Here is a 24079-nt window from a genome sequence, read left to right as displayed (position 1 = left end):
ATCATAGAAAACTGGAAAAAGGAGCAAATATTCACATTTGAATTGCTGGACCAGTAAATTTCTGACTTTTTCCTCTGATCAATTATCAAAATCCAATTATAAACTAATAATTTCAGCTCTACAATACTGGTTAGTTTATAAGTGTCTGGATAAATTATAAACTGCCATGTATGGAAGGGGTCAATAGGGTCCCGGGGCCCCTCAGGAGGTTAACCCTGCCCTACTCACCACCTATGATTCAATAATGCAGTCTACAAGCAGTTAATTATAATCTTTACGACACCAACTGAACCTCTCAGTAGCTCGTCAGTAGGGCGCCTCTGGGTGGCGCTGGTGGGTTGTTTTTGTGCCGGTGAGGTGGGCTGTGTGCGGGCCGGGCCGGGCGAGCTGCCAGCTGGGTTAATGTCGTGAACAGTCGCCGTGTTGGCTCCAGTCTCCCTGCGCTCCAATACTAACTGGATGGAGGTTTTTTAACTCGGAGGGGCTTGTTTGAGCTGCGGCGGCGGAATACGACTGCAAGACATGAACTGAGGAATAACCCCCTGAAAACAAACAAACAAAAAAACAGGATGTAGTGTTATCAACCAGCAGAAGAGCAGGATGTCAAGAGGAACAAAAGAGACTTCTTGTTGTTATCCGAGTCTCAGCGGACTGAACTAACCAGCGGATAAACCGGCTAACGTTAGCTAACTAGCTACATTACGGGTACATTTAACGATCTTTAACGGCGGATTATTTTTAACCAAAATTTTAATGAACCACGGCACTCGGGGGTTCACAGCTAACATTATAGCAGGAGGTTCAGCATGTTGGTTCGCTAGCACCCCCGCTACAACTCTAAATTAAGTTGACAGGTTAACAAGCTAACTAGCTAAGCTAAGCTTCAGGTTGCTGGTGTTATAGCTAACCATTAGTTGTTTTTTTTTTGTTTGTTTGTTTTTTTCAATTTAGCGAGCAGCTGTGCTTGTAACAACCAACACTACATAATGTAAAATACTCTGTACCGCTTCTAAATTATGTATTGATTGCCATTTAACTGAATATTGACATATCTTTGTTTGGCACAATTCAAATGCCACTTTAACTTTACTAGGTTTGTATAACGCAAGCTAGCTTCTCATGCTAGACGAGCAATAATGCATTTGTTTTTTGTCTTTCATGCCGGACACAGACAGACTTTATGAAGTGGGTCCCCCTGCCTGTTTATAGTTTCAAGCATCCTTGCTTGTTTGTCTGCTGAGTGGATCTCATTGACATTTAACTCGCCATGGCAGCAGTGGTTAGCTACTCTCCACCGTGGTGGGTGAACCTGCTGCACAGACTCCCCCATTTCAACCTCAAGTTCGAGCAAACTAGCAGTGATTTCCGACCAGAGGACTGGACATATCAACAGGTAAAATCACCTCACTTGACCCCTTTTGCTTCATATCAAGTGACACTAGAAGCTGGGATTGCCAGGCAGCCCACAGATAACCCACAGGAATGTTTATAACTAACATTTGTTTCACTATCAGCTTGATTGCAGGAGCAGGATAATGAGGAGGATATGATGGTGTAGATAAATCTGATCAGTGTCCTCAGTGACAGATGACCTGTCTCCACCTGTTGTCTCCTCTTCACCTTTTGATCCATGTCACCATCTGTGTGTATCTGTTATATCTGTGTCTTGACCTTTTTCAGACACCAGCCAGCTGGCATTGTTAAGTGTGAGTCAAGCCACTTAAGTTAACCTAAGTGACTATATTTCTCTAATATTTTTTCCCTTATCATCAAATCATAACTGGTATTAGTTATAAAACACCCTCACTAGTAGTTTATCCAAATTTGTAACACTTACTTATTCATCTGGACGCGGTTTGTTTCTGCGAACCCTCAGTTAGTGCACAGGCTATGCCTCTCATTGCTAAGATTGTGCATTCTGTTTTAAAAATCAGATGAACTGAATCGTCGTCTGTGTCAGATGGCTCAGCATTAACTTCAGATTGCATTGCCTTCTTTTTGATTTCACATTCAACAAAGAAATCTTTCCACATTCGTGAAAGCCTTGTCGTCAGCAGTTGGATGATACTTAGATTCTGTGGAAACAGCTGATTCAACTATTCAATTAACTTAATCTGTCATCTGGTATGATGGGAACTGTTTTGTTTGTAATAGGGAGAGGGAGGGGCTTAATGTACACACATCCTTTTGATTTAATACTAACAATTATCCTAATTTAACTAATTAATGGACTTTGTTCATGCAGTTCCCTTTTGAAAATGTATCATTACCAAATCTTATATGGTGTTGTGGTTTTTTAAAGGCTCTGAGAGAGGATAATGAGTGTGTGGCATGTCAGTTTCAGAGACTACTGAGCGCAAAGGGAATCACAATAGATAGAGGACAGCTTTTTACAGAAGTGAAAAACTCTCTGTCTGCAAAACTTTGTAGTGTTGACAAGTCATAAGATTAAGGGTGCTTCCCTTTTCCTGTGAAAGTATGACTCAGAAAATCCAGAAGTGAGCCATGGCTCCTGAGAAGTGGGAGTATATGTTCCAGACATGCATCATCCTCAGCTGTATCATCATGTATTGTGATAAGCTAAAGCTTGTACAGACATTCATGTTTGAAAATCAAAGTAATTCAGGTGGTAAAAGTAACTTGTGTATGTGTCAGACATTAGCTGTCAGGTGTCCTCAGTTGATCTGTGATTTAATGGGAACTGGGTCAGATAGGCTGCGGAATGTATGGTTTACCTGAAGTGGCACTGGAGTCCATTTAAAGACCATTATCACACTACCTCAGTGTTGTTATTCTGCAGCTCTCTGAGGTATGATTGGGAGTATACGACAAGGGGTCATTGACTAGATAGTGGTTGCAGCTGTGCCTGTGTGATGCCCAGCACGAACAGCAAGAAGTTGAACATAAACACAAGTGTTAAAATGAGGGTATTCAGGGGAAACTGAATGGGCCTAACTACGAACTATGCTGCACATTTTATTAAAACACACAGCTAATTAAAGCTGTTAAAGCACATTATATTGCTCTCTTGATGCATTTATGTTAATAAGAGCAACATAAAAGAGGTCATCATGAGGCTAGCTTACTAAACCATAATTATTAACCTGCTGTGATGACAGGCTGTTAATTATTGTCAATGCAGTGCTCTCACCCAGGCTTTAGAGGAAGTCTTGATGTGTCCAGATGGCTGAGCTGTCAGTGGTGCTCACTACCGGACCACGTCACAATGATGCATAGATGATATGCACCAAAAGTGACATATAGTATGAGTATGGTTTGTTACTGTACTCCTACTCCTTAAGATTGCTGTTGCACTCAGTGAACCCTGCTTGGCTGAACTGCGCAGAGCAACATGCAAGAGCCAAATCATTCAATGGCATTTGTGTCTGATCAGCCAGTCTGTCTTGTTTCTATCACAATTGACGCTAATCAGAATTTGGGCGCAGGAGTAGTCCCACCTGAGCTTTATGTTGCCCAGACTTCATGCTTTGATCCTGCAATTGTTCTCTGACAAGATTGAGTTCACTCACTGGCACGAACAGGTTGACAGCCACTGCATCAGGGCGTGTCCGTCACTGCGACGCTCCACTGAGAAAACAAACAGAACAACATTGGATTTTTCACACAACAAACTGGCTGGATGGAAATCTGCGCCAGCCGTGAATTCTCAGGAGTATACAGTGAACACAGAGGCCCTCTGTTTGACCTACATAGGAAGTGCTGCTGCTGGCTGATGGGTGTAACTATCTCTGTATATTGCTCTGCTGCTAGCTTTGAAAATCTGCCAGTGTATAGTGATGATGACAGTGGTAATAGTACATATTATTACCAGCCTTTTCTTTTAGAGTTGTTCAGGGAATATTTATCTCTGCATTTTTTCACTCAGTATTTTTTAATCCTCTCTCCCACTTAAAAGAACCCTTTCATTGTGGCTTTTTTCAGTTGTCCTGGGAGATCAAGTCTGCAATTAGCTCTGTATTTATTGTGCTTAAACGAACAGGCTGTTCTGTGCTTCATAAAAATCAAAAGCCGCTTTTCCTTTTCTTTTATTTAGAAATCACAAGGAAAGATGATGGAAAGATCTTATTTCATAGATGTTTTTTCCTGATTATAGTGCGTGTTCCAGGGAACCTGTAGACAAATCCTACCTTCAGTTTCATTTAGGACAAAGGGCGAGACTGTAAACTGCTTTGTTGCTCAAATCAACAAAAGTTTGTATAGAGAAGAAGACAAATGTAAAGCATGAAAGGCAATGTGTTTTGCTCTCAGTTCTTCAAGCATACTTTGTGATGTTTCTCTGTGGGAAACTCTGGAAGGCCATTATCCCCACTGTTATTGACATGCAAGTGGTATCAGCAGTGAAATTTCCATAACTCTCTTCTTCTATCCATCAGTCCATCCTGTTATTGGGAGGTGTGGCGCTCGCCTGTCTGGCCCTGGACCTCCTGTTTCTGCTGTTCTACTCCATTTGGCTGTGCTGCCGGCGGAATAAAAATGTGGAGCAGCCCAACGCTGACTGCTGCTGCACGGCCTGGTGTGTCATCATAGCAACACTTGTCTGCAGGTGAGTGTAAAACGCAGGATCACAGTGGTGAAGAGTCAGTATATGTTTTTGGGTCCCCAAGCACAGTTGTTCATTTAACACAAGGTCGAGTTTCCTTTTATCCTGAAACTGGAAAAAAAAATCTGAATGTTGTAGCTTCCAGAGAATCTGTATTTAAACTCTTACTGATATTTTGAGCATGATGTGAGAAATAGAATGAAACTTCCTCAAGGTCACCTGATGTGTCCTGCTGCATGTGTTTGTAAGATCTCAACAGCAACAAAGCAAAGAAGGCAACCAGAGCTCATGAGTAAATAATCAGATCAGATGCATACTGTCTTGCATTCTCTGCAAATAGCATTCACCAAATCTACAAAAAGCAGGAGATTCAGAGAGAGGCAAGAACCAGCCTGAAACAGCCTGCCTCTCTTTCCCCAAGGGCACAAAAACTAACCAAAAATAGGTTTGAGATTTTGTTCAGTCTGTTCAGTATTTTCACAAGAAATTGCCAAATTAAAAGAAGATACTTGCAAAGTTGAAAAATGACTACATTTCAGCATAACAATTACCCTAAAATGAGCATCTAAGGCAGAACTAATACTCAGACTGACAGCACTATTATTTTATTGTGAAATTGAAATTATCTCATATTTTTTCAGAGAGAACTGTTACATACTCATGTATTTTGGATCATAGCAGTCACAAAAACACTCTGTTGGGACTGTACAGTAATGCTGAGTTAATGTATATTTGCATGTGTGTATACTTTAAGTACAATAGGAATGCTATATACATTGGCTTCAGTGTTATGCTTTGTTATTTTTATTTTTGAAGGAGATAATGTGAGAACTGTACCATCTGGACATGCTCTCTATCTGTACACTGCATTTGTTTCCTGTTTTCCACCCTCTGTTGATGGGCCACTGGAGAGCCATCACGGTCGATTCAGGGTAGCACAAAGAGCTTGGGGACCTGATGAGTACAAGAACTGCATTACAATCACTGTATCAGCGTGTGCTTGTACCCACGCACAAATGTGTTTTAGTGAAAGCAAGTAAAACCAAGTTGGAGAGATGAGACATCTCTGTGCTTTGTTTTGTTTTGCTTTTGTATTTTGATGATGGGTGCGCATTTGACATCACTGAACAAAGCATTGCACCTCTTTTAAGGATATCAAGACTAAGTTAATTCATTTTTGTTTAGTTAAGTTTTATGTGTATTTGTAGTGTTGTTTTCTACAATGTAGAATGAGCAGTGCAGAGTTTCCACAGTTGTACATCGCAGCAGGGAAGTTGGTTTTATTTTTTGCTGTGACACTGCTCCTGTTCACCTTTTTCACACTGCAGAGTGTGAGTGGAAGAGATTAGCAGCCCTCCAGGAATTGGAAAACCCACTGATGTCTAACTGAACGCCGTTAGACTTTGGCTTAGTTTGGAGTGATTCACTTATCATCATCCCACTTGATAAAATCCACTAAGGCATTGCAGGGAAGTTAACAAGAAGACCAACAGCTGCAACACAGGAAGAGATAGCAGCACTGAGCCCTCCCTCTTCAAATTGCTTCTCAGAGCAGAGAAAGGGAGTTTATTTTTGTTACTGCAATAGAGAGAACACACACAGCAATATTACTGTGAATAGCTTCAACTCTCATCTATATATGAAGACAAAAGATTGCAAATTGCAGGAAAATAAATTGTGTGAATATTTTACAATATTGTGAAAATGTTTTTCCTGTCAGTGTACCTATAGAAACTGTTTCCTGTGCAATTGCTAGAACTGTTTTTCTGCAACCTGAGGCCTGTCTGTGCAAATGAGAGCTTCCTCAGTACAGCCTTTGTCAACCATAGTGCAGGGTTTGGGGGCATAGCTGGTCCATTCCTCTGTGTTTCCATGGTTCTGTATGGGGTCTTTCTGCTGGAGCTGAAAGGAGCCTGTTGACTGGGGTCTGGGCCGACAGGGTTAATGTGGAGTTCACACGCCTCCCTCACTGCCTCGCTGTCCCCCTCGCTCGCACTCTTCTCTGTCTCCTCTCTGTGTCTTTTTTAGCTAATCCCTCCCCCTCACCACCCTATCTCCCCTCCCTCCCTTTTGTATCCCCTCAGCGCTGGCATTGCTGTGGGTTTCTATGGGAACGGCGAGACTTGTGATGGAGTGAACCGGCTGACGTATTCCCTGCGCCATGCTAACCGCACAATCACTGGAGTGCAGAAGCTGGTAAGACTGAAAGCACAAATTATACCAACATGTTAAATAATTCATCACCTTTCTGCCATGAGCAGCCCTGGTTTCCTCTGCCACTACAGCTTTGTAGTGAATCCCCTTTTCTTCTCTGAGCTCAGTCCTGACCGTGATTGTCCCTGCGGTGATTCTAGGTGTATGACGGTACATCCTCATTGAACCAGACGGTAGATGACAATCTGCAACAGCTTGAGGGCCAGTATGCGCAGCATGCAGACTACCTGTCCATCATCCAAAAGCTGCAGGGCCAGCTGGACGAGCTGGTCAGACAGATGGTGGAGATTCCCTTCTGGGACAACACCAACATCTCCCTGGACGAGCTGGCCGGCAAGATTGAGCTGTATGACTGGTACAGGTAAGGCTCTAATAGTGGAGTCAAAGCATCATTCATACAGATCAGAAGAGTGACACACAGAATAATACCACAGAAAGAAATCTCATATTCAGCTCCTGTCTGGTGCAGCAGAGTTAGGAGTGGCAGCAGCTGCAGTGTTAACAAACAGATGAGCATTGTACGCAACAACAACAGATGATGATTCATGTCCTGCCAACTCTTTATTAAACTTTCTATGCAGACACACACTCCTTCAGTAATTTACATCCCTAGGAAGACTGGACTGTCACTCATCTCTGAGTTCATATATTGTGGTAAGGTTGAGAGTTAGCCTGTCTTCTCCCTGGTGAGACAGCGGTGTCCAACATCGCTCCATTGGATATGTTTCCACATTGAAATGTCTGAGTGAATCCAAAGTAGGAAGAGGAGGCAGCTGACTTACCAAGAGGTTTGTTAGAAAGATATTGAAGACAGTGTTATTGTAATCCCTCTGGGCTGTATTGAGCTTGCCTACACGTACGCCCAAAATTATAAATATGCAAGTGGTTCACTGTGTTTTTAGTAGTGGTACAGGCTGCAAATTCTGGCATCCTCTTGAACAATGTTAAAAGAAATTCTTGAAACAGTCTATGTAATGATTTATATGATGAAAAATCCAACTTAGTAAAAATCATTGTTATTGCTTTTAAGATGGAGCTCTATTAAGAGATGGTTCGCTGTGCTGCTCATGGCCATTTGTTGTTAATGACATTTGTCTTCACAGGTGGCTGGGCTACATAGGCCTGCTACTGTTCGATGTCCTCATCTGCCTTCTGGTGCTGTTTGGCCTCATTCGCAACTCCAAGGGAACACTTATAGGGTGAGTCTCATCACAAGCTCATGGTCACAAGAGCACTTAAGGGAAAATGATTTCTGCCCTGGGAAATAATTTTAGCTCTTGGGCACAGAGTGAATGGCAATTACTGCTCATGAAGCCCCCCGACTCATTAGAGCCACCTTGTCATCACAGTTTAGTCAGGATGAATTCATGCTCCATAAAGTATCAGCCTCGTCACAATTCATTTAGCAGCAGCATCACATCATTATATCTTCAGTATTTTGATGATCGCCAATGGAATTTTGTGGCATGTTTAATTCCACAGGTTTGTCCTTCTTTTATTGGGTACTACCTTTATTTTTTGTACTAAATAGAGCAGCTATAAAATAGGCCTCCTGCATATCATTGACACTAAAAATATAGTACTGCAGAGAAAATGACATTAACATAAAATCATCACATAACTTAGTGATTTTTTAATCAGTTTTCTCCTTTAATGGCAGATATGGGCAATCTTATATTCCCCTGTGGTAGAATCAATAGTTTGTTAAGCTTTTATTTTCTCATACCACATATTCCCTTTAGTTTTCCACCACATCACTATTTATCTTCATTTAACTTAAATAATTCATGTGGTATGTGGTGTGAGTCTGTTGATGAGCCTTCAGAGCTCCTACCCTTTCCTCTCCTTATGTTCTTGCTTTAGATTATTTCTATTACTGATTCATCTGTGTTTTTATTTTCTCAGTTAATGGATTAGTTGTTTGGTCTGTACAATTTGAGAATGAAGTGAAAAATGGCCTTTACACTTTCCTAAAGCCCAAGACTTCAGTTGTCTTGTTTAGTCCAACCAGCAGTCCAAAACCCAAAGATATTCAGGTTATAACTGTAGAAGACTAAAGACAACAGGAAATATTCAAAATATATGGCTTATTAAAAATAAAAATAAGATCTCTTGAAACAGTGAATCACTTGTCACAGTGATTCTACCCAGTGTTTGGAGATTAAACTAATGTTTTACTTACAAAGAATCACTGGTCTAACATGAAATATCTCAAGGCTTGACACATGCTGAAAGACCAACTTAATTAGCTTAAACATGTCTCCCTCTACGCTGTATTTTATATGAGTGAAACTGCAGGTTAAAGGTACTTAAGCCTCACACCTCCTCTTGGTCTCCCCAGGGTGTGCTTGTTTGGCGTGGTGGCTCTGGTAATCAGCTGGGTTTCTCTGGGGCTGGAGTTGGCCATCTCTGCAGTAAGTGTCTCCATCAGAGCATGATCCTGTTTTCCAGGTAGAGCTGCACAGTTCACTGCGTATAATTGGATAACACAATTTTTGTGTGCACAGTCAATGACTATAGAATTTGGCCCTGGAGGGGAATTTTATTTCACGTAATCAGTTGAATATTTACAAAATGTGTATTGAAACACACTGGGTGAACATAAAAATAGAAACATTTGGATGAAGCTAGGCTATAAATGCTACCTTAAATAATGTGTTCTTGTTGAAATTATATTTATGACCATTATACATTAGTATAACTCTTACATTTGTTCTATTGGTCTATACTGCTAAATACAGAGGGTTTATTTTTCTGGTCAATCAGCATTTTCTAGAAATCCCCAACTCTAATGATGGTGATTAAGACCTGTGCTCAGAGGTAAAAACAACCGGGATTAGTTCTGTAGACATAATATTGCACCCCTTGTCCTCTGAGGGCCATAGCAGCTAATTTAGCTGCCACATGAGGACAAAAACCTCATAAATCTAGACTACAACAGCATAGATCCAGAAGCTTTGTTTTTCTTTATGACTTAATTCAAACAGGCATTTTTAAGTTCATTTTCCAGGATGATGAAAGATGTTGATGAATGCAAATCTTTATTTATGCAAATTGAATTTTCATGTGGAGGATTTCCTCCCCTGCAGATGAATCAGACTTCACACCTAAATGTGCTTAATTTAGTTTGTGTGCCTGCTCTCAGCTGAGACACAGTCAGCCTGTCACATTGTAAAGGTGTTTTTAAAGCTGTGATCAATGTTGTGCATTCAGCGTCGCATCTGTGACGCAGTTTCACTTCATTGTTGTCAACATGAAGTGAAAATGTCACTGTAACTGTGTCTTCTTTGTGTTTTCCTTGTGTTTTCTAGACCTCCAGTGACTTCTGTGTTGCTCCCGACACGTATGTCACAAAAGTGGCAGACCAGTATGGGGTCATCAATCAAGGTATGAATCACATACGCTTAAGTATCATTCATAAGCGTGTTGTAAAGAGATGGTTTTGTATTCACTCTGTCAGCCCTTTAGACGATGAATATTAGTCATCCACAATTGCGGAGGACATTTTATTGTGCAGCAGTGAGACGACATTGTTGTGAAGAGCAGGGCTTGGTCTTGTTCATGGCCGATAAAAAGCCTGTAAATTTACTGCCACATCTGCAGCAGGGTCATGAGGGCAATGGGCTGCCTTTTCAAACACTACAAAAGCCTCTCTGGCACGTCTCGTTTTAGTAATTGCTCAATCTGTCCCATGATGGGATGTGTTTAAGAGGAAAAAATTGTGCCTCGGGTTGGTGCGTGTGTGAAGTAGAGTGTACAACGGAGATAAGAGCAGATCAGAGACAGTATATTTCCTGCATCCTTCTTCCATTCTTGGAAAAAACAAATGGGAAAATAGAAATAAAAACGCAGGAACTCCTTTTTCAGCAACAGTTTCAGAATTTGTCTTTTCTCGTGTCCTCTCATGCTAAAACATGGTGATTGCTGAATACATAATCTAAGCTTTTGGGCAGAAGTGAGAGCATCAGCTGTAAATGCTGGCTTTATGGTTCATCTGATCCACGAGCACCAACTTATTCCATGCACTGGACTGTATTATTCTGCAGCTACAAAGCTGTATTTTGCCTCGGGGCTGATTCATGCATTATGTGGGTTTTCTGTTCTATTTTTTCCCTCTGAGACACATGTTAATTATTCAGCAGTTCAAAGAAATACTTATTTATTTCATCGAATGAATTAAGTCTTTAATAAAAATCTGCACTAGTTGATTTAGATTCCTCAAGATATTATGTGCCTTGGAAAGTTAACCCCTCACTTGGTTGTAGTATATTTTCCTTTTTCAGCTCTTGCCTGTCTGAAATTGCACCAGACAAACCTCTCGATAGCACCAAGTGTGTTATTACTACTCTGAATTTATTGCTTTCCTCCCCCTGGTTGGCTGTTATGTTTTCCCAAACAGTATCATTTCAACAACCCTGATTGTTATTTTTCATTCCACTGCTTTCTCCTCATTGTGTAATTATATAAGACACATGGTTTCAATCCAAACAGAGAGTGAGAGTTAATCTTTTGCATTTCTCTGGAATTCTGCTGATTTGTGAAATACTTAGCTGCAGCAGCAGAGACAAACACGAGCGCCATCTCTTAAAAATTATGCCGATTTTTTTTTTCCACAACACAGACTTTAGAAACATCTATATTTAAGTATTTATTCAGAGGCCAGTCTCTCTCCAGAACATTTGCTTGTTCAGTTTGGTTGACACACTGTAGCCAGCAGTTCCTCACGCTCGGAAAACCTATGATAACAAAATAATCAGAGAGCATTTTATGTGAAGCTCCAGGGACCGGAACCAGATTTGTTTTGACTCCCCAACCCTGCCAAAATTTTTAACCTGCTGGGATGATGTGCTGCCAAGTCTCTGTCCAATAAGCGAGCTCACATGTGCCCACTGATAATGAGTCTGAGCGTACAACAGAACAATACAATATAATACAAATCTTCATTTTCTCCTGTGTGGAACAGTGGCAAAAGAAATAATAGAACTGATATCAAGTGGCACAAAAACTAACCCCAGCCCCATGATGAGCCATCAGTATTTCCATCCACTACCAAAAGTCACACTCTAGGAAATCAGCTTTCCCTGACATTAATGTGTGTGGGCGTATGTATGGGAGTTGGATCAGCAGAAGCTTGCTTAACATGTACTTTTCTGCACCGGAAATTCTTCCCTCATGCTCAGCTGTGTGGGAAAGAAGCTCCTGACACAGCAGTATGTGGACGTCACTCGCACCATGTGTTAGGTCGGCGGTGGTGTTCTCACAGCTTGTATTTGTGGACATCACTGTAGCTTTCTAGACACACGATCACAGCATAAAGGATTTCTCATCGACTCCTACTCGCTCCTGTGGTTTAGAAGTAATAATTGAAGTCTATAGTAATAGCATGTGAAAGCCCAAAACCTTGCTTTGGTTTATGGTGTACTGTGGGCAGCCTGCAAGTTTGGTCATGTTGTAATTTAACAATACCTCCAGAAATGATGTAACCGCTGTTTGTGGTGTTTTGCAGGAGGCTCTGCAGTAAGAAGGGTTATACCTAAGCCTCCTACTGGCTGTATGTTTTGTGCTTGTGTCAAGGGAAAAACATTAATTCATTCATACTCTTACAGCACATGTGAACTTTATTCTTTTGGAACATTTCACCTCAGAGTTCAGGATTAGCTCAGTGGGTGCACAGTTACAGCAGCAGCCAAGCTCTAATAGGGCAGCAGGGAACATGACAAGACAGAGGTAGAAAATAAAATTAAATTTCTCCTGGCTTCTTTCCTAGAACAAAGCAGTAGTAGCTGAAGCAGTGAGTCGGGGCAGGCAAAGCACAGTGCAGTGTAAAATAAGAGCTAGCAGAACTAACAAACATAACTATGTTTTCTCACAGTGGCTATATTATCACCTGAACCTGCAGCTCCCCTCGACTTTACAGAGCTTTATAGTGAGCTTTCAACTCACTGTTTAGCTGTTGAGCTGTTTAGCCACAAGCTAACTGTAATGTAGCGGAGCATTTAGAAGCTTAAGAGACAGATATTTCCCTGAGTAGCTGGTAGAGTGAATATTGGATTGAATGATAAGGTTGCTCTGTAACTGCTGGATATGTACATAAACATCTTTTTGTAAACATAATCACTGTGTACTAAGCCTTGACCACAGTTCCCCTTCTCAGCTTTTCAAAGCCCTTTTCCTCAAATACAACAGTGATGCAGTTGAGATTTCACAAACAAAACAAGCTTTACATCTCCTGAGCTTGGCTGTTGTTTGGGTGGGCTTTTTTAAAATGGGAATAGAACTGAAAAAATTTGTCTTTATTGAAGCAAAAATTCCAAAGATTTACTTTTCCAGTATCTCAAGTGTGAGGACTTGTCTGAGGGTTTGAGGATTTATTTGTCTGGTATTAAGTTGAGTTTCTTTGTATTGTTTGGACAAAAGTAATTTGAAGATGCTGGGCTGTTTTTTCACATTTCCTGTCAAGGATCAATAAATTACTATTCTACATTTGAATTTATGTGGCTTTGATAATACATTCTGTTCTGTTCCTGCTGTCCTTTTACTCACAGAAATCCTGCAGTACTACCTTAGCTGCAGTGTGGAACAAACCAACCCCTTCCAGCAGGTTTGTTGCATATATTACTAAAATTGTTTCTGCTTGTTTGAGCTTTTAACATGTAAAATCAAACCAGTTTTCTCTTCTAAAGTTATTAGATCATGTCTGGCTAATAGCTTGAACATGATGCAATACAATCCTCAAATCTCAGTAGACACAAGATTATAGACATATCCACTGCATGATGTATGACCTTAGAACTAGTAAGAATTCAAGTGGGCACAATGAGTCACTCCCATTGCCTCAATTGAGGACTTTTTTCCCATGCAGTAGTACAATACTTCCCATTCTGCCAGCAGGAAAACTGATGTAGAGCAGCTTTTCCTCTGTGTCTGTGCTGATAGCATGCGCCTGCTTCAGATTATGTGTGTTAGTGATGTTATATTAAAGTAGAATGCCACTTTTACTGTGACTCTATAGTTTGCTTTAATGGACTACCTACATTTTATCCTTCAAGCCACATGAATAAATCAAAACTTCTGAGTGCTGCTGAAGTCTAGGCATCTATTGTTAGTACAACTATATAGAAAAAGAAGCTATATACATATTAAGTCTTTCAGCTCACATCTATAAACTGCCAGCATGCTTTCACTAGACCTCTAAGTGACTACAAAAGGGAGATGGCAACTGAAGGTTCTTGGTAATGATGGAAAAAAAAAAATACTGTTGAGATGTGCTGTGCTGCTACAGTATTTCTACTTTATTTCAGAAGCTTTCCGGGAGCCACAAAGCTTTGGTGGAGATGCAGGATGATGTGTCCGAACTGCTGCGCTCTGCAACCAGAGAGTACAAGCAAACTAAGGTACGTTTCCAGCCCCATCAATACACTCTTTACTAGAAATGGCACATTACAGGTTATCTGTTACTCCCCCACCCCAACTCCCAGGCCACAAGCTTTCCTGCACTATTGTACCATTTGTGACGACAGAATATCACAGTGAATGGGCCCAAACGACTGACCTGCAGAGAAGTGAGGCGCACCTGTCCACATAACGATCTGCTGACAGCCCACCTGGGACATGCATTATGTCCATTTAGCTGCACGAAGCTTTCACTGGCCCTTGTCAATACAACACTGCAGTATTGTCCAACGCCGGTCCTTACACTGTGCAGACAGAGGCACAAATGGGAGCTGACATTGGGAATAGAGAGAGGCGTATTTCACTTCACATACCCGCACGGAAAAAAAATGTGCTGAGGTTGTGGAAACGTGTCTATCAAGTAATCAGATGTATTTTCTGCTGAAGCCGTAATGAGAACAGGAGGAAGAAGGAGGACGGTCCATTAAAATGTATCAGACACAAAAATCTGCTTTTTCAGCTGGAGCCCGCCATGTCCTGTTGTGTATTGATGAAAGACACATCCCTGATAAATGAGCAGAGACTGGATAATCAGTGAATTAATCATAGCTTAAAGATTTTCACCTGCTTCCTTTTCACAGTTGTTCAGGTTCTGTTATTCTTGACTTTTTAAACCACAGGCAGGAGTAGGAAACTGCAGCTTACTGTAGTTGTGTTTTTGAAACAGAGATGGTGAGAATTGTTCTAAGTTATTCTGTTTTCCAGTGCCGTTATTATGGTTGGTCATGGTGTCCAAGTGTACAAAGGTGCCAAAGTTGTATTTCAAGTTAAGCCTTTTTCAACAGTGCTTTTTCCTCATTTGTTTCCAGGGAAGTTTGGAGGAGATCCAGGGGATACTGAACACCACAGAGATCAGCCTACATCAGCTCACTGCACTGGTGGACTGTCGGAGCCTGCACATGGTAAGCGGGGACAGAGAACACTTACAAGACAAGACTGTAGAGTCGCTGCACGTCTGATGAAAATGGGCCCAGGGGATTGATTTGTTGTGACATCCTTGTAGTGCAGCTTAGTTGTACAAAGCAACCCCTCTTTTATGCTTGTGCAGCTGGCTACACCTGTCACCATAAATAACATTTGCTTTCCTGTATGCGAGTTCTTGTCCAATTGATGCTGGCACTGGACCATTTATGAAGCTGGCTGAATGATAACTACTTGGCTATGGCTATGCTTTGGAGGATTGTCCCTCAGTGGCTTCCAAATTCCAAAGTGCACACGTGAGCAAGTGGAGCTCTTTCCTAGTTGCTCCATCCTCTGCCCCTTTGTCATGCCAGAGCTTATTATTTCATGAGAATCAGAGCATCTTCAGTCGAATATGAAATGTGCTTCTACTGTGCAGTGCATACAAAATAGAGATTCTCAGTCATGATAATGTGCAGCATAGTGCTTCTTTCCAAGCCAGGGTAAAACTGCACTGTCTTCCTTGTAGTTTGCCAACTGTGAGCTCATTGGTTTGACCTACTTTAAATGGGAAATCACAGCGGATGCATTTAAAAGACCCTCTTACAATCCACATGCTGAAAGTTAAAAACAGCAACTCTAGCTTTTTACTTCTTATGCTGCGTTTGTCAAAAAGCTTTAGATCCTCGAATGTAGACACAGATGTGTTTATACATGCCACAATAAAATCTGTGCCTTCCCCTTGTTGCAGGACTACGTCCAGGCCATGACAGGTCTGTGTTATGATGGACTGGAGGGCCTCATCTACCTTGTGCTCTTCTCTTTCGTCACTGCTCTCATGTTCAGCTCCATAGTTTGCAGCGTGCCTCACACCTGGCGGGGCAAGAGGTAAGACATCCACCGCTGCCCTATAGAATGCCCACTTCACTTCACCACCACATAGGAACCTGCGTAAAAGCTTTTAAGCTGATTTTGTGTGCAGGGCTGTGTGTATACAGTGAGAAATAATTTAAGAGGATAAGCCTATCAATTAATTATGGTTTCAGAGCATTTCCTCTAACCCTCTTGTTTTTACACATCATGGGAATGAAGCAGACAGCCATTCAGAAAAGAAAATTACACAGATAGGAAAACATGAATATTTTTGTGTAAGACTTGTGTTTGTTTGCTGTTCAAAGACCGGCTGCGTTTACCACCGGGACAAGTCCAGAAGGCTCCAGCTGCTTCCTCAAATAGATAACTTCCTGTTATCCCCCCTAATTGTGCCGAGTTGGCCTAAATCTATCATTACAGCCTGAGCTGGTGTCGTTTTCAGCAGCAGAGGGGTGAAATCAGAATGATTTCTTTGTCCTATCAGCAGCAGATAAGGATTGCAGGATGGCTACAAGGAAAGTGGATTTCCAGGCGCAGCCGTCAGCTCAGCTGCACCACATAATTAACTGACCCCCCCCCCCTTACCACTGGGGGGGATGTTGATCAGTTTGATCTCAGCTGGAGCTTCCTGTTATAAAGCAAAGGCTTACACACTACCAGTCTGTTTCTCTCAGTGGTTGCTGCTAAGCTTGTTCTGCTGTACTTTTGTAATGATGCATTCAAGCAAATTCTTTTCTCCTCATCTGGAATTACAGCTTGAAATGACAAGTTATCGTTAAGATGTTTTATATCGAACATGAACATTTCTAGGGCTTTATTAGTTTTATTAATGAATTCATGAGTGTGTCACTTTTTTCTGATATGCATATTGAAAATGTTTTAAGATGCACTAAATGTAATTCTATGATCTCATGGTTTAGATATGTAGGAAATAGCCTGTGCAAGCCATGAACACTAGAGGGGGACATGCTCCATGATGTCAGTGTTTTTGCTCTGCCCAGTATTGTTATCTGACCCACAGTATTTCAGCCTCATTGTCTGAAAAGAAGCAAGTGGAATCACATTATTTCTGCAAAAGTAGATTCTGTCTTCATTTGACAGTAAGCAAATGGTTTTATTATGCTGATGCAAAATTAGGGCTTTTAAATTTCCTGTAGAAATTGAATCAATTACTCGAGCCTATTTTTACAGTCTCTGTTTAGTCCATTAAGGTCAGTGGAAAATTAGCCTCGTCTCGGCTTCAAACAGCAGAGAATTCATCTGGTTTTCTCCCCCTCAGGCAGGGATGAAATTTGAATTGAAACATGACTGAGAATAAACACAAAACGTGACCACGTGGCATTTTTATGCTCCTGTGTCGTCAGTCAGTTAGGACAGGGGTTCCCTCTGGTGGTGGTGTTACAGTGCTGGCGCTGTGTGTTTTGTAGGAGCGATGAGGACAGCGAGGACGAGTCTCTGAGCCACGGAGGAAGGCAAAACCATGATAACCTGTACCGGGTCCACATGCCCAGCCTGTACAGCTGTGGCAGCAGCTATGGCAGTGAGACCTCCATCCCCGCTGCCGCCCACACCGTCAGCAACGCACCTGTTACAGAGTACATGTAAGTCACCACTTGCTTCACACTATTGTGAACTTGAATTGAAAGCAGCACTAAGTGAAAGGCAGAAGTGGCAGATAATTTATTTTCACAGCATAGGCTGGGCTGTTTACAGTGACTGATATTAGATGCTTCATGTACTCATGAGTCAGTTTATGCGTCCCCAGAGAGAAGCTTAGTTCTCCTATAGAGAGTCATTCAGTGGCCAGCAGATACAGCTGTTGCTCTCCAGTTGTGATGCCTGTGAAACCCAAAGCTCTCGTGAGTGAAGCCCAGTGTTAGGGAACGTGAGAGGAGGGGGGATGCCCCCAGAGCGTGACTCTGTATTGGTATGCTGAAAACTGACTTGGAGAGTTTCATGTGTACAGTATATTGTTTCACATCTGGAAAGCAGCGTGTAGGGATTTACACTGTACTTGTGTGCTTGTTGTGTTTGATCTCACTGTGTGCGTAATTCAACAGGGCTCAGAACGCCAACTTCCAGAACTCGCGCTGTGAAAACACGCCTCTGATCGGACGAGAGTCTCCTCCCCCCTCGGTAAGTGTTGCATTCCCTGTAATAACACGAGAGCTGTAGGAGCACCTCTGGGTCATTTGGCAGCCTTTTGTGACTGGGACTGACAGTCTTTTTTTTTGATGACAAAAGATTTAAGGAACTATGGAACCAGGGAAACTAACTCAGGAACTAAACTAGAAACCTCACACATTCACGTTTCTACCACATCTGAAGAAGGAAACATTAAGCAAATTAAATGATGGCAGCAGCGTCATGTTTATCTTTGTCTTTATTGTTGCATGACTCAGTTTGAATTGGATTTAATGACTGAATCAAAAGGTTCCAAAAAACTGCAGAGCATGCTTCCACAGAAGATGATTTGCTGAATGTTTAATGGTTGTTTTAGAATATAACCACCGCAATGCTATCAGCTAATTGTTGTATTTCTCTTCCTCACTCACTTTTTATCCTCATTGCCACTTGAAGATAGTAAGGAAGTCGACAAAAAAGCCTAATTTTAATTTTGTTTTAACATCAGTAAACATCAAGAAATATCCAGCAGTATACAAGTTGAAGCAGCTGCGGTGTCTTTGACCAATCAGCGATGGTCTGTTCAAATAGCTCCAGAACCAGGGACTTTTTTTTGCACATGGAACTATCATATAGGATCTAAATTTCGTCTCAGGTCCCCTCAGTCAAAACGCAGATTTAGTTCTTAAGTTGCTCTGAAGGTTCTTGGTTCCCTGGGAAAATCCCCGCAGTGGAAACCCCCCACTGAACATCATGGAACCCTGGTCTTTACTGTGGATCACTGTACGTCCATAAGAAAAGCATCTGTATTAACTTAGCAGCCACATAAACTTAGGAACATGGATAAACATGCTTTTAACAGTATTTAATGATGGTATAACAGAACACTAGTTTTATAATTGGACATTTGGATAACAATCAAATCAATGAAACAAATCTGAATGACACATTTTAAACCTATTTATGGAAGAGCAAGGTTAAACAAAAATTAATAAAAAATTAGTAAAGTGTTTAACTGTCACACTTCGTAATAAATATCATACCTGTGTTTTCTGTCTTATACTTGACACAAGTTGGAAAGAAAAAGAATCCTGCACATTGTCCATCACTTTCACTCATTCTGTTGATGATGATTTGGTCTCCAGAACTTCATCAGGCAGAGTTTATACAAACAAACGGCAGCAAAAGTATAGTATAGGCAACAGGCTTTATTTGAATAGTGTTGCTAGCACTCTCTCGTCGGTGGTTTTTTCCCAGTTGCTGTTTGTCTATGTGAACTTTGTCTGACGTGAGGGAGAGTGTGCAGGATTCTTTGTGTTTTTGATCCCATGCAACTGTCAGTGAAACTTTATGGTGTGCCAGAACTTTTTTGACAAGTTGACACAGTTTTCAGATGTTGAAAAGTATGTATTACAAGCACCCCTGAGTCGTTCCCCCCTGCGCCTCACCCCCTGGCCTGAACCTCTACCAGACATCCTGCCCTCCCTGGTGTCTGTGTGTCTGCTTGGACCTAGACGCTGCTTTGTGTATCTTCTCTATACTCTCTTCTTGTCGTTTTTTTTTTTTTTTTTCCTGCGAATCCATACAGTTGTATTTGACTGCCGCGGACAGTAACAGCGGTCACTGCTGGCAGTTAAAGCCTTCGGAGAGTTCAAGATCGTTTTGGTAACCTCATCTGCTATGCTAACAGGTACAAAACATGCCCGCCTCCTCCACCTGCTGGCCTGTTCCTCCTCTGTGCCACCTCCCAAACTCCCAGCTCTACCCACCCTTCTATTCAGGTCCCACCAGGGCTGCTGGACCCCCCTCTCCCTTCCACTCTCCCCTCTGTTCTGACTCTTGTCCCACCTGGTGTCTCACCTGATGTTTGTTGTGGCCCCAGGCTGCATGTTCCCCTACACCCACCCTGCACCACAGATGTATTGGGAGGAACATGTGAGGCTGTAACTCTGCCCCGAGGCTCACTGTGATCTACAAGTGAATGAACAAGTCAGAATGTCAGCTTATGAAGCCACTAAAATCCGATTATGTGGAACTGTTTTGTCTCGATTCTTGGGTTTGAGTGTGAGTAAAATTTCACACACTTTTTAGGATCCAGTTATTTGGTGTGTAAGGGAGACTACCATTTCTCACAAGGTTTATTAGTTGTCAAGTAGATAGTTAAATACAGAAAGTAGATTGTAACTCTTCTTGATTAATCTCCTCTGATGTCTTTTTATTTCCTGTAATAGTCTCTCTACTGGCACTGTATTTGGTGGTGTAACTCTAAAAGAAAATACCAATTTAACGAATATTTTATGCACATGGTTTTCAAACTGTGAGGTGTGCCTGTCCAGGAGGAGGGAGAGACTTGAGACACAGAGCTCTAGAACCAATAGGAGGTCTATTATTGTTTGGCCCTCTGATTTAGCCTGCTTACTAACACAGTCAGCAGCTGTAGCCTACAGCTAACTGACTCACTCACTCCATAGCAACACTATACACTCTGTTTACATTCCCCAAGGCATTATGAGAACTGTAGTTCTAAAATTGGGTAATGTTAATACCCTTTATCCCCAAAATAGAAGATTAAGAATAAATGTTAAAAAATCCATTCATATTGACAGTGCAACACATAAAAATAATATGTACATTTTGTGCATTAAGGCTCAATGTGTTTTTACGGTTTGTGGAACACTGACTCTTTCCACCATCCATTCAGATATAGATATACGTTCTATGTTGAAAACAAAAAATTCAATTTAAAATTGAAGCAATGGGGGCTCGGTTTTCTGGATTTTGTCTGATATATTTATTATAGAAATATAAACTGTTGAGAATTAACACGTCGTTCAGGTAAATTTTTTACATCTTTTTCTTTAACATTTAAGGTAAGTCGTGTTATTCTATTGAGCCCATATTCTCAGTATTCAACATCCTCAACAGGCTGTCCAAATAGCTCTGCAGGGTGATCGCAACAGGAGAAAATACACATACAAATCCACGAGTTTGAAATGCAGCCTTTTTGTGCTTGTGTCGCCTGTAATTTAAAAAAAAATGCATGGGTGCATCCTAAATGTATATGAATGACCAGCCCTGCAGATGTGCACGAAGGCTAACAGCAGAAAGAGAAATAATTTCAACTGGAATTGGTTGATATTTATTCTACTCCTTGTACTCTGATGTCCTTGTCCTCTGTAGCTGTTGCTGTGATGTTCTTTCTGTATTTGAATCATTTAAGTTCCCTTTAGATTCCAGCGCAGTGGAGTTACTAGTGTGAAAGGTAATCTGTGTAGGATTTTCTCTGATCTGTTGAATGAATTGTGCTCTATGGTGCTTTGATACGCATGTCCAATCCAAGATACAGCTTTTGTTGTTTAATTTACCAAAAGGGTTTTACTCAACAAAGCACACAGCCTTTGAATCTGTTTGCAGATCCAACAGAAACATTTTTGTAAAAGCTTTAAAACCTGTATCTTTGAATTTCAGTTCAAATCCTACATGGATTTTACCCTTTATGTACTGCTTCTAGCTCCTATGTTGAACTATGAAGAGTGAAACCATGACTCACATTTTCTTCTGTGTGTCATTTTCTGTTTCTCTTCCACAGTACACCTCCAGCATGCGGGCAAAGTACCTGGCCAACAGCCGACCAGATCCTAACACCCCTCCGGCGCACTAAGACAACACTGGACTCGCCCTGTCTGCAGCACTGACGCCTCTTAAGTCGAATCCAATCTCTCATCCAGTCAGTCAGTCAGTCAGTCAGTCAGTCAGTCTTTTTCCTCAGATGATTTTCCCACTCAGTAGCTCCACCTCCTGTTTCCCTCCACCATTAACCACAACTTACTCAACTTAAAATGGAAAACCAAAATGTGCTTTTGTTGGTTGGTCAAAGCAAAACATGAAGATACAGTTTCTCCAGTTTCCACAGTCCTTGGCTGGTGCAAGAATCATCAGTGGTGCTGGGAATTTATCTGCACTCTGCATGTGGTGGAGCCTGAACTGACTTTTACACTCCAATTTTTTTTTTTTTCTTTACACATGAACACACCACAACATGTACGGCATCACATCTAATAAGGCATTGCAAAAATGTTGAGGACTCTGGAAGTGCTCATAGACTAACAATGATTACTACTGGTTGTTGTTTTGTTATGTAAAGTACTGTACTGCAGCCCTCTCTCATTATTGAGGCAGATTGAGGGAAATGCCTTACACATAAATACAGGAGAAATCAGCTGTTCTTATTATGAGGAGTAGATATAGTCGCTCACATTTCACACATAGATCAAACAGTCATAGTGTAGATTCATTTCACAGTGCAACATCTCAGTTGCTCAGGTTTTTTGTTCTGCTTGTGGAACTTAAAATGCGAATCCAATATTTGCATTATTCTCCTGTTAATGTGCACATTGGCTCATTTTTGCATTTCATCTTAAATCTAATGTATGGGACCAGTTTACCTTTACATTTTTTGTCTTCTTTTGGGACACTGTTATTTCCTGCAGCATTTATAAAAAAAAAAAAAAAAAACATTTAATGAGCCACTGACACATGAAGCTGTGAACTTGATGCTCGCAGAGGATTCGATGACAACAAAGATGAGCTGCATGATGGAAATGCAGCTGGGATGATCATCATCATCAAAAAAGAAAAAAGAAGAAGTTTTTATACTACTGGAAGCAGAAACCTTTTTTTTTTTTTTTTTTTTTTTTTTTAAAGACGAAGGTGAAGCACTGGAATACAGAGGAGTGTGCCATGTCTTCTGCAACACTACTCCAGACTTTTTAAAGATTATTTGCAGTGTCCTCTCTTCACCAGACTGCTTGAAATTCTCTCCATGTTTCTGCTAAATTGTAAAGCTTCATCTCCCTTAACAAGTGAGAATTGTACACATTCACTCACGCACACACCTTGAGCCTGTCTAGAAATGATCTTCTCTACCAGATGCAGCAGTTCAGAGTCAGAAGCACCACTCACCAATGATCCCTGCAGGAGTTTTAATGCGCGTTTATGTGAAAATATGCATATTGCGGTTTCTCAGAGGATTTCTGAGAGGAAACTTATGCATTGGCAATGCAGTGTCTCACAAATGTGTTTTAGCATTTATAACAGTAGATAAGGGTGAGCGGATGCTGTGAAGGGATTGTGATAGCTCTGCTCTCTACATAAACCGTTGAAGCATGACGATCCTTCAAATGTTTATACTTCTGCCGCTTCGACTTGCTTCTTAGATGTGCTTTGTGACCAGTACAACAGGTGATTTTTTTTTTTTTTTTTTTTTAAGACCGTGCCAACAAGTTAAGCACAACTCTTTTACTATCTGAATATCTTTTTAAATGTCAGTACTTAGGCCTGTTTGTAGAGTTGACAGCTCCTGGTTGCCGCTGCAATCAAATGAGAAAATGAGCCTGACTTTTTCAAAACATTTCTGCTCTGTAAGACATTATTACACTGATGCAATCTCTTTGTTTTTAGTAGTGGTCATATTCTCTTTGTTGTTTTGTTATGCAAAGCTGTTGTACAGATTGTAAACATTTACAAAATGAAAAAATGCAGAAATTGACGTTTCATTTTTAAGTTCTTAAAAAGCTTATTTCACATTTTTAAACATTTTTCTATTTGATTTGCTTGTAGATTTTTTTTTAAATTTCATTTTAGAATCTGTAGCAAACACATTGTGTTGCTTCATTAATGTGAATATGGTAAATAGATTTAAATTTTTCTTTGAGGTTTGTTTCTGGAAAAAATCACTGTAGATGTTAATCAGTTTTTTTTATTTTATACATCATTTTTGCAATCTCTAAAATGTGTACATGTAAAACCTGTGGTTATATTAAGCTTGAATGCTGTGTTTAAAATTAAACAAACCTTAACTGTAGTGCACCAGCTCACTGGATGTCTTTGTGTCGTAGAGAAGCTGATGTGTCCTGACAGTCCTGACGAGGAACAGACACTAGGTAGCAGCAAAAC

General features: G+C 41.0%; 1 protein-coding gene across 1 annotated transcript; it reads left to right on the top strand.

The window, feature by feature from the left end:
• Positions 1-341: 341 nt before the first annotated feature.
• On the top strand, positions 342-23987 carry ttyh3a (tweety family member 3a). Its single transcript, XM_018701999.2, has 15 exons — positions 342-705; positions 1172-1393; positions 4395-4564; positions 6646-6757; positions 6916-7136; positions 7879-7974; positions 9117-9189; positions 10087-10162; positions 13321-13376; positions 14077-14169; positions 15037-15129; positions 15879-16015; positions 17428-17601; positions 18061-18136; positions 21714-23987. Exons 2-15 carry the CDS (start codon positions 1268-1270, stop codon positions 21783-21785), a joined length of 1575 nt encoding a protein of 524 aa, XP_018557515.1. The 5' UTR covers positions 342-705; positions 1172-1267; the 3' UTR covers positions 21786-23987.
• The last annotated feature ends 92 nt before the right edge of the window (positions 23988-24079 follow it).

The sequence above is a fragment of the Lates calcarifer genome, linkage group LG11, assembly GCF_001640805.2.
Source record: "Lates calcarifer isolate ASB-BC8 linkage group LG11, TLL_Latcal_v3, whole genome shotgun sequence".
NCBI lineage: Eukaryota > Metazoa > Chordata > Actinopteri > Centropomidae > Lates > Lates calcarifer.
This window is presented reverse-complemented; position numbering and strand designations above follow the sequence as displayed.

Bases quoted from the DNA above. Each gene is read 5' to 3' on its own strand.
- ttyh3a (XM_018701999.2), top strand. From the start codon at position 1,268: ATGGCAGCAGTGGTTAGCTACTCTCCACCGTGGTGGGTGAACCTGCTG. The intron at 1,394-4,394 runs GTAAAATCACCT...TCTATCCATCAG, and splicing joins AGGACTGGACATATCAACAG to TCCATCCTGTTATTGGGAGG. The intron at 15,130-15,878 runs GTAAGCGGGGAC...CCCTTGTTGCAG, and splicing joins ACTGTCGGAGCCTGCACATG to GACTACGTCCAGGCCATGAC.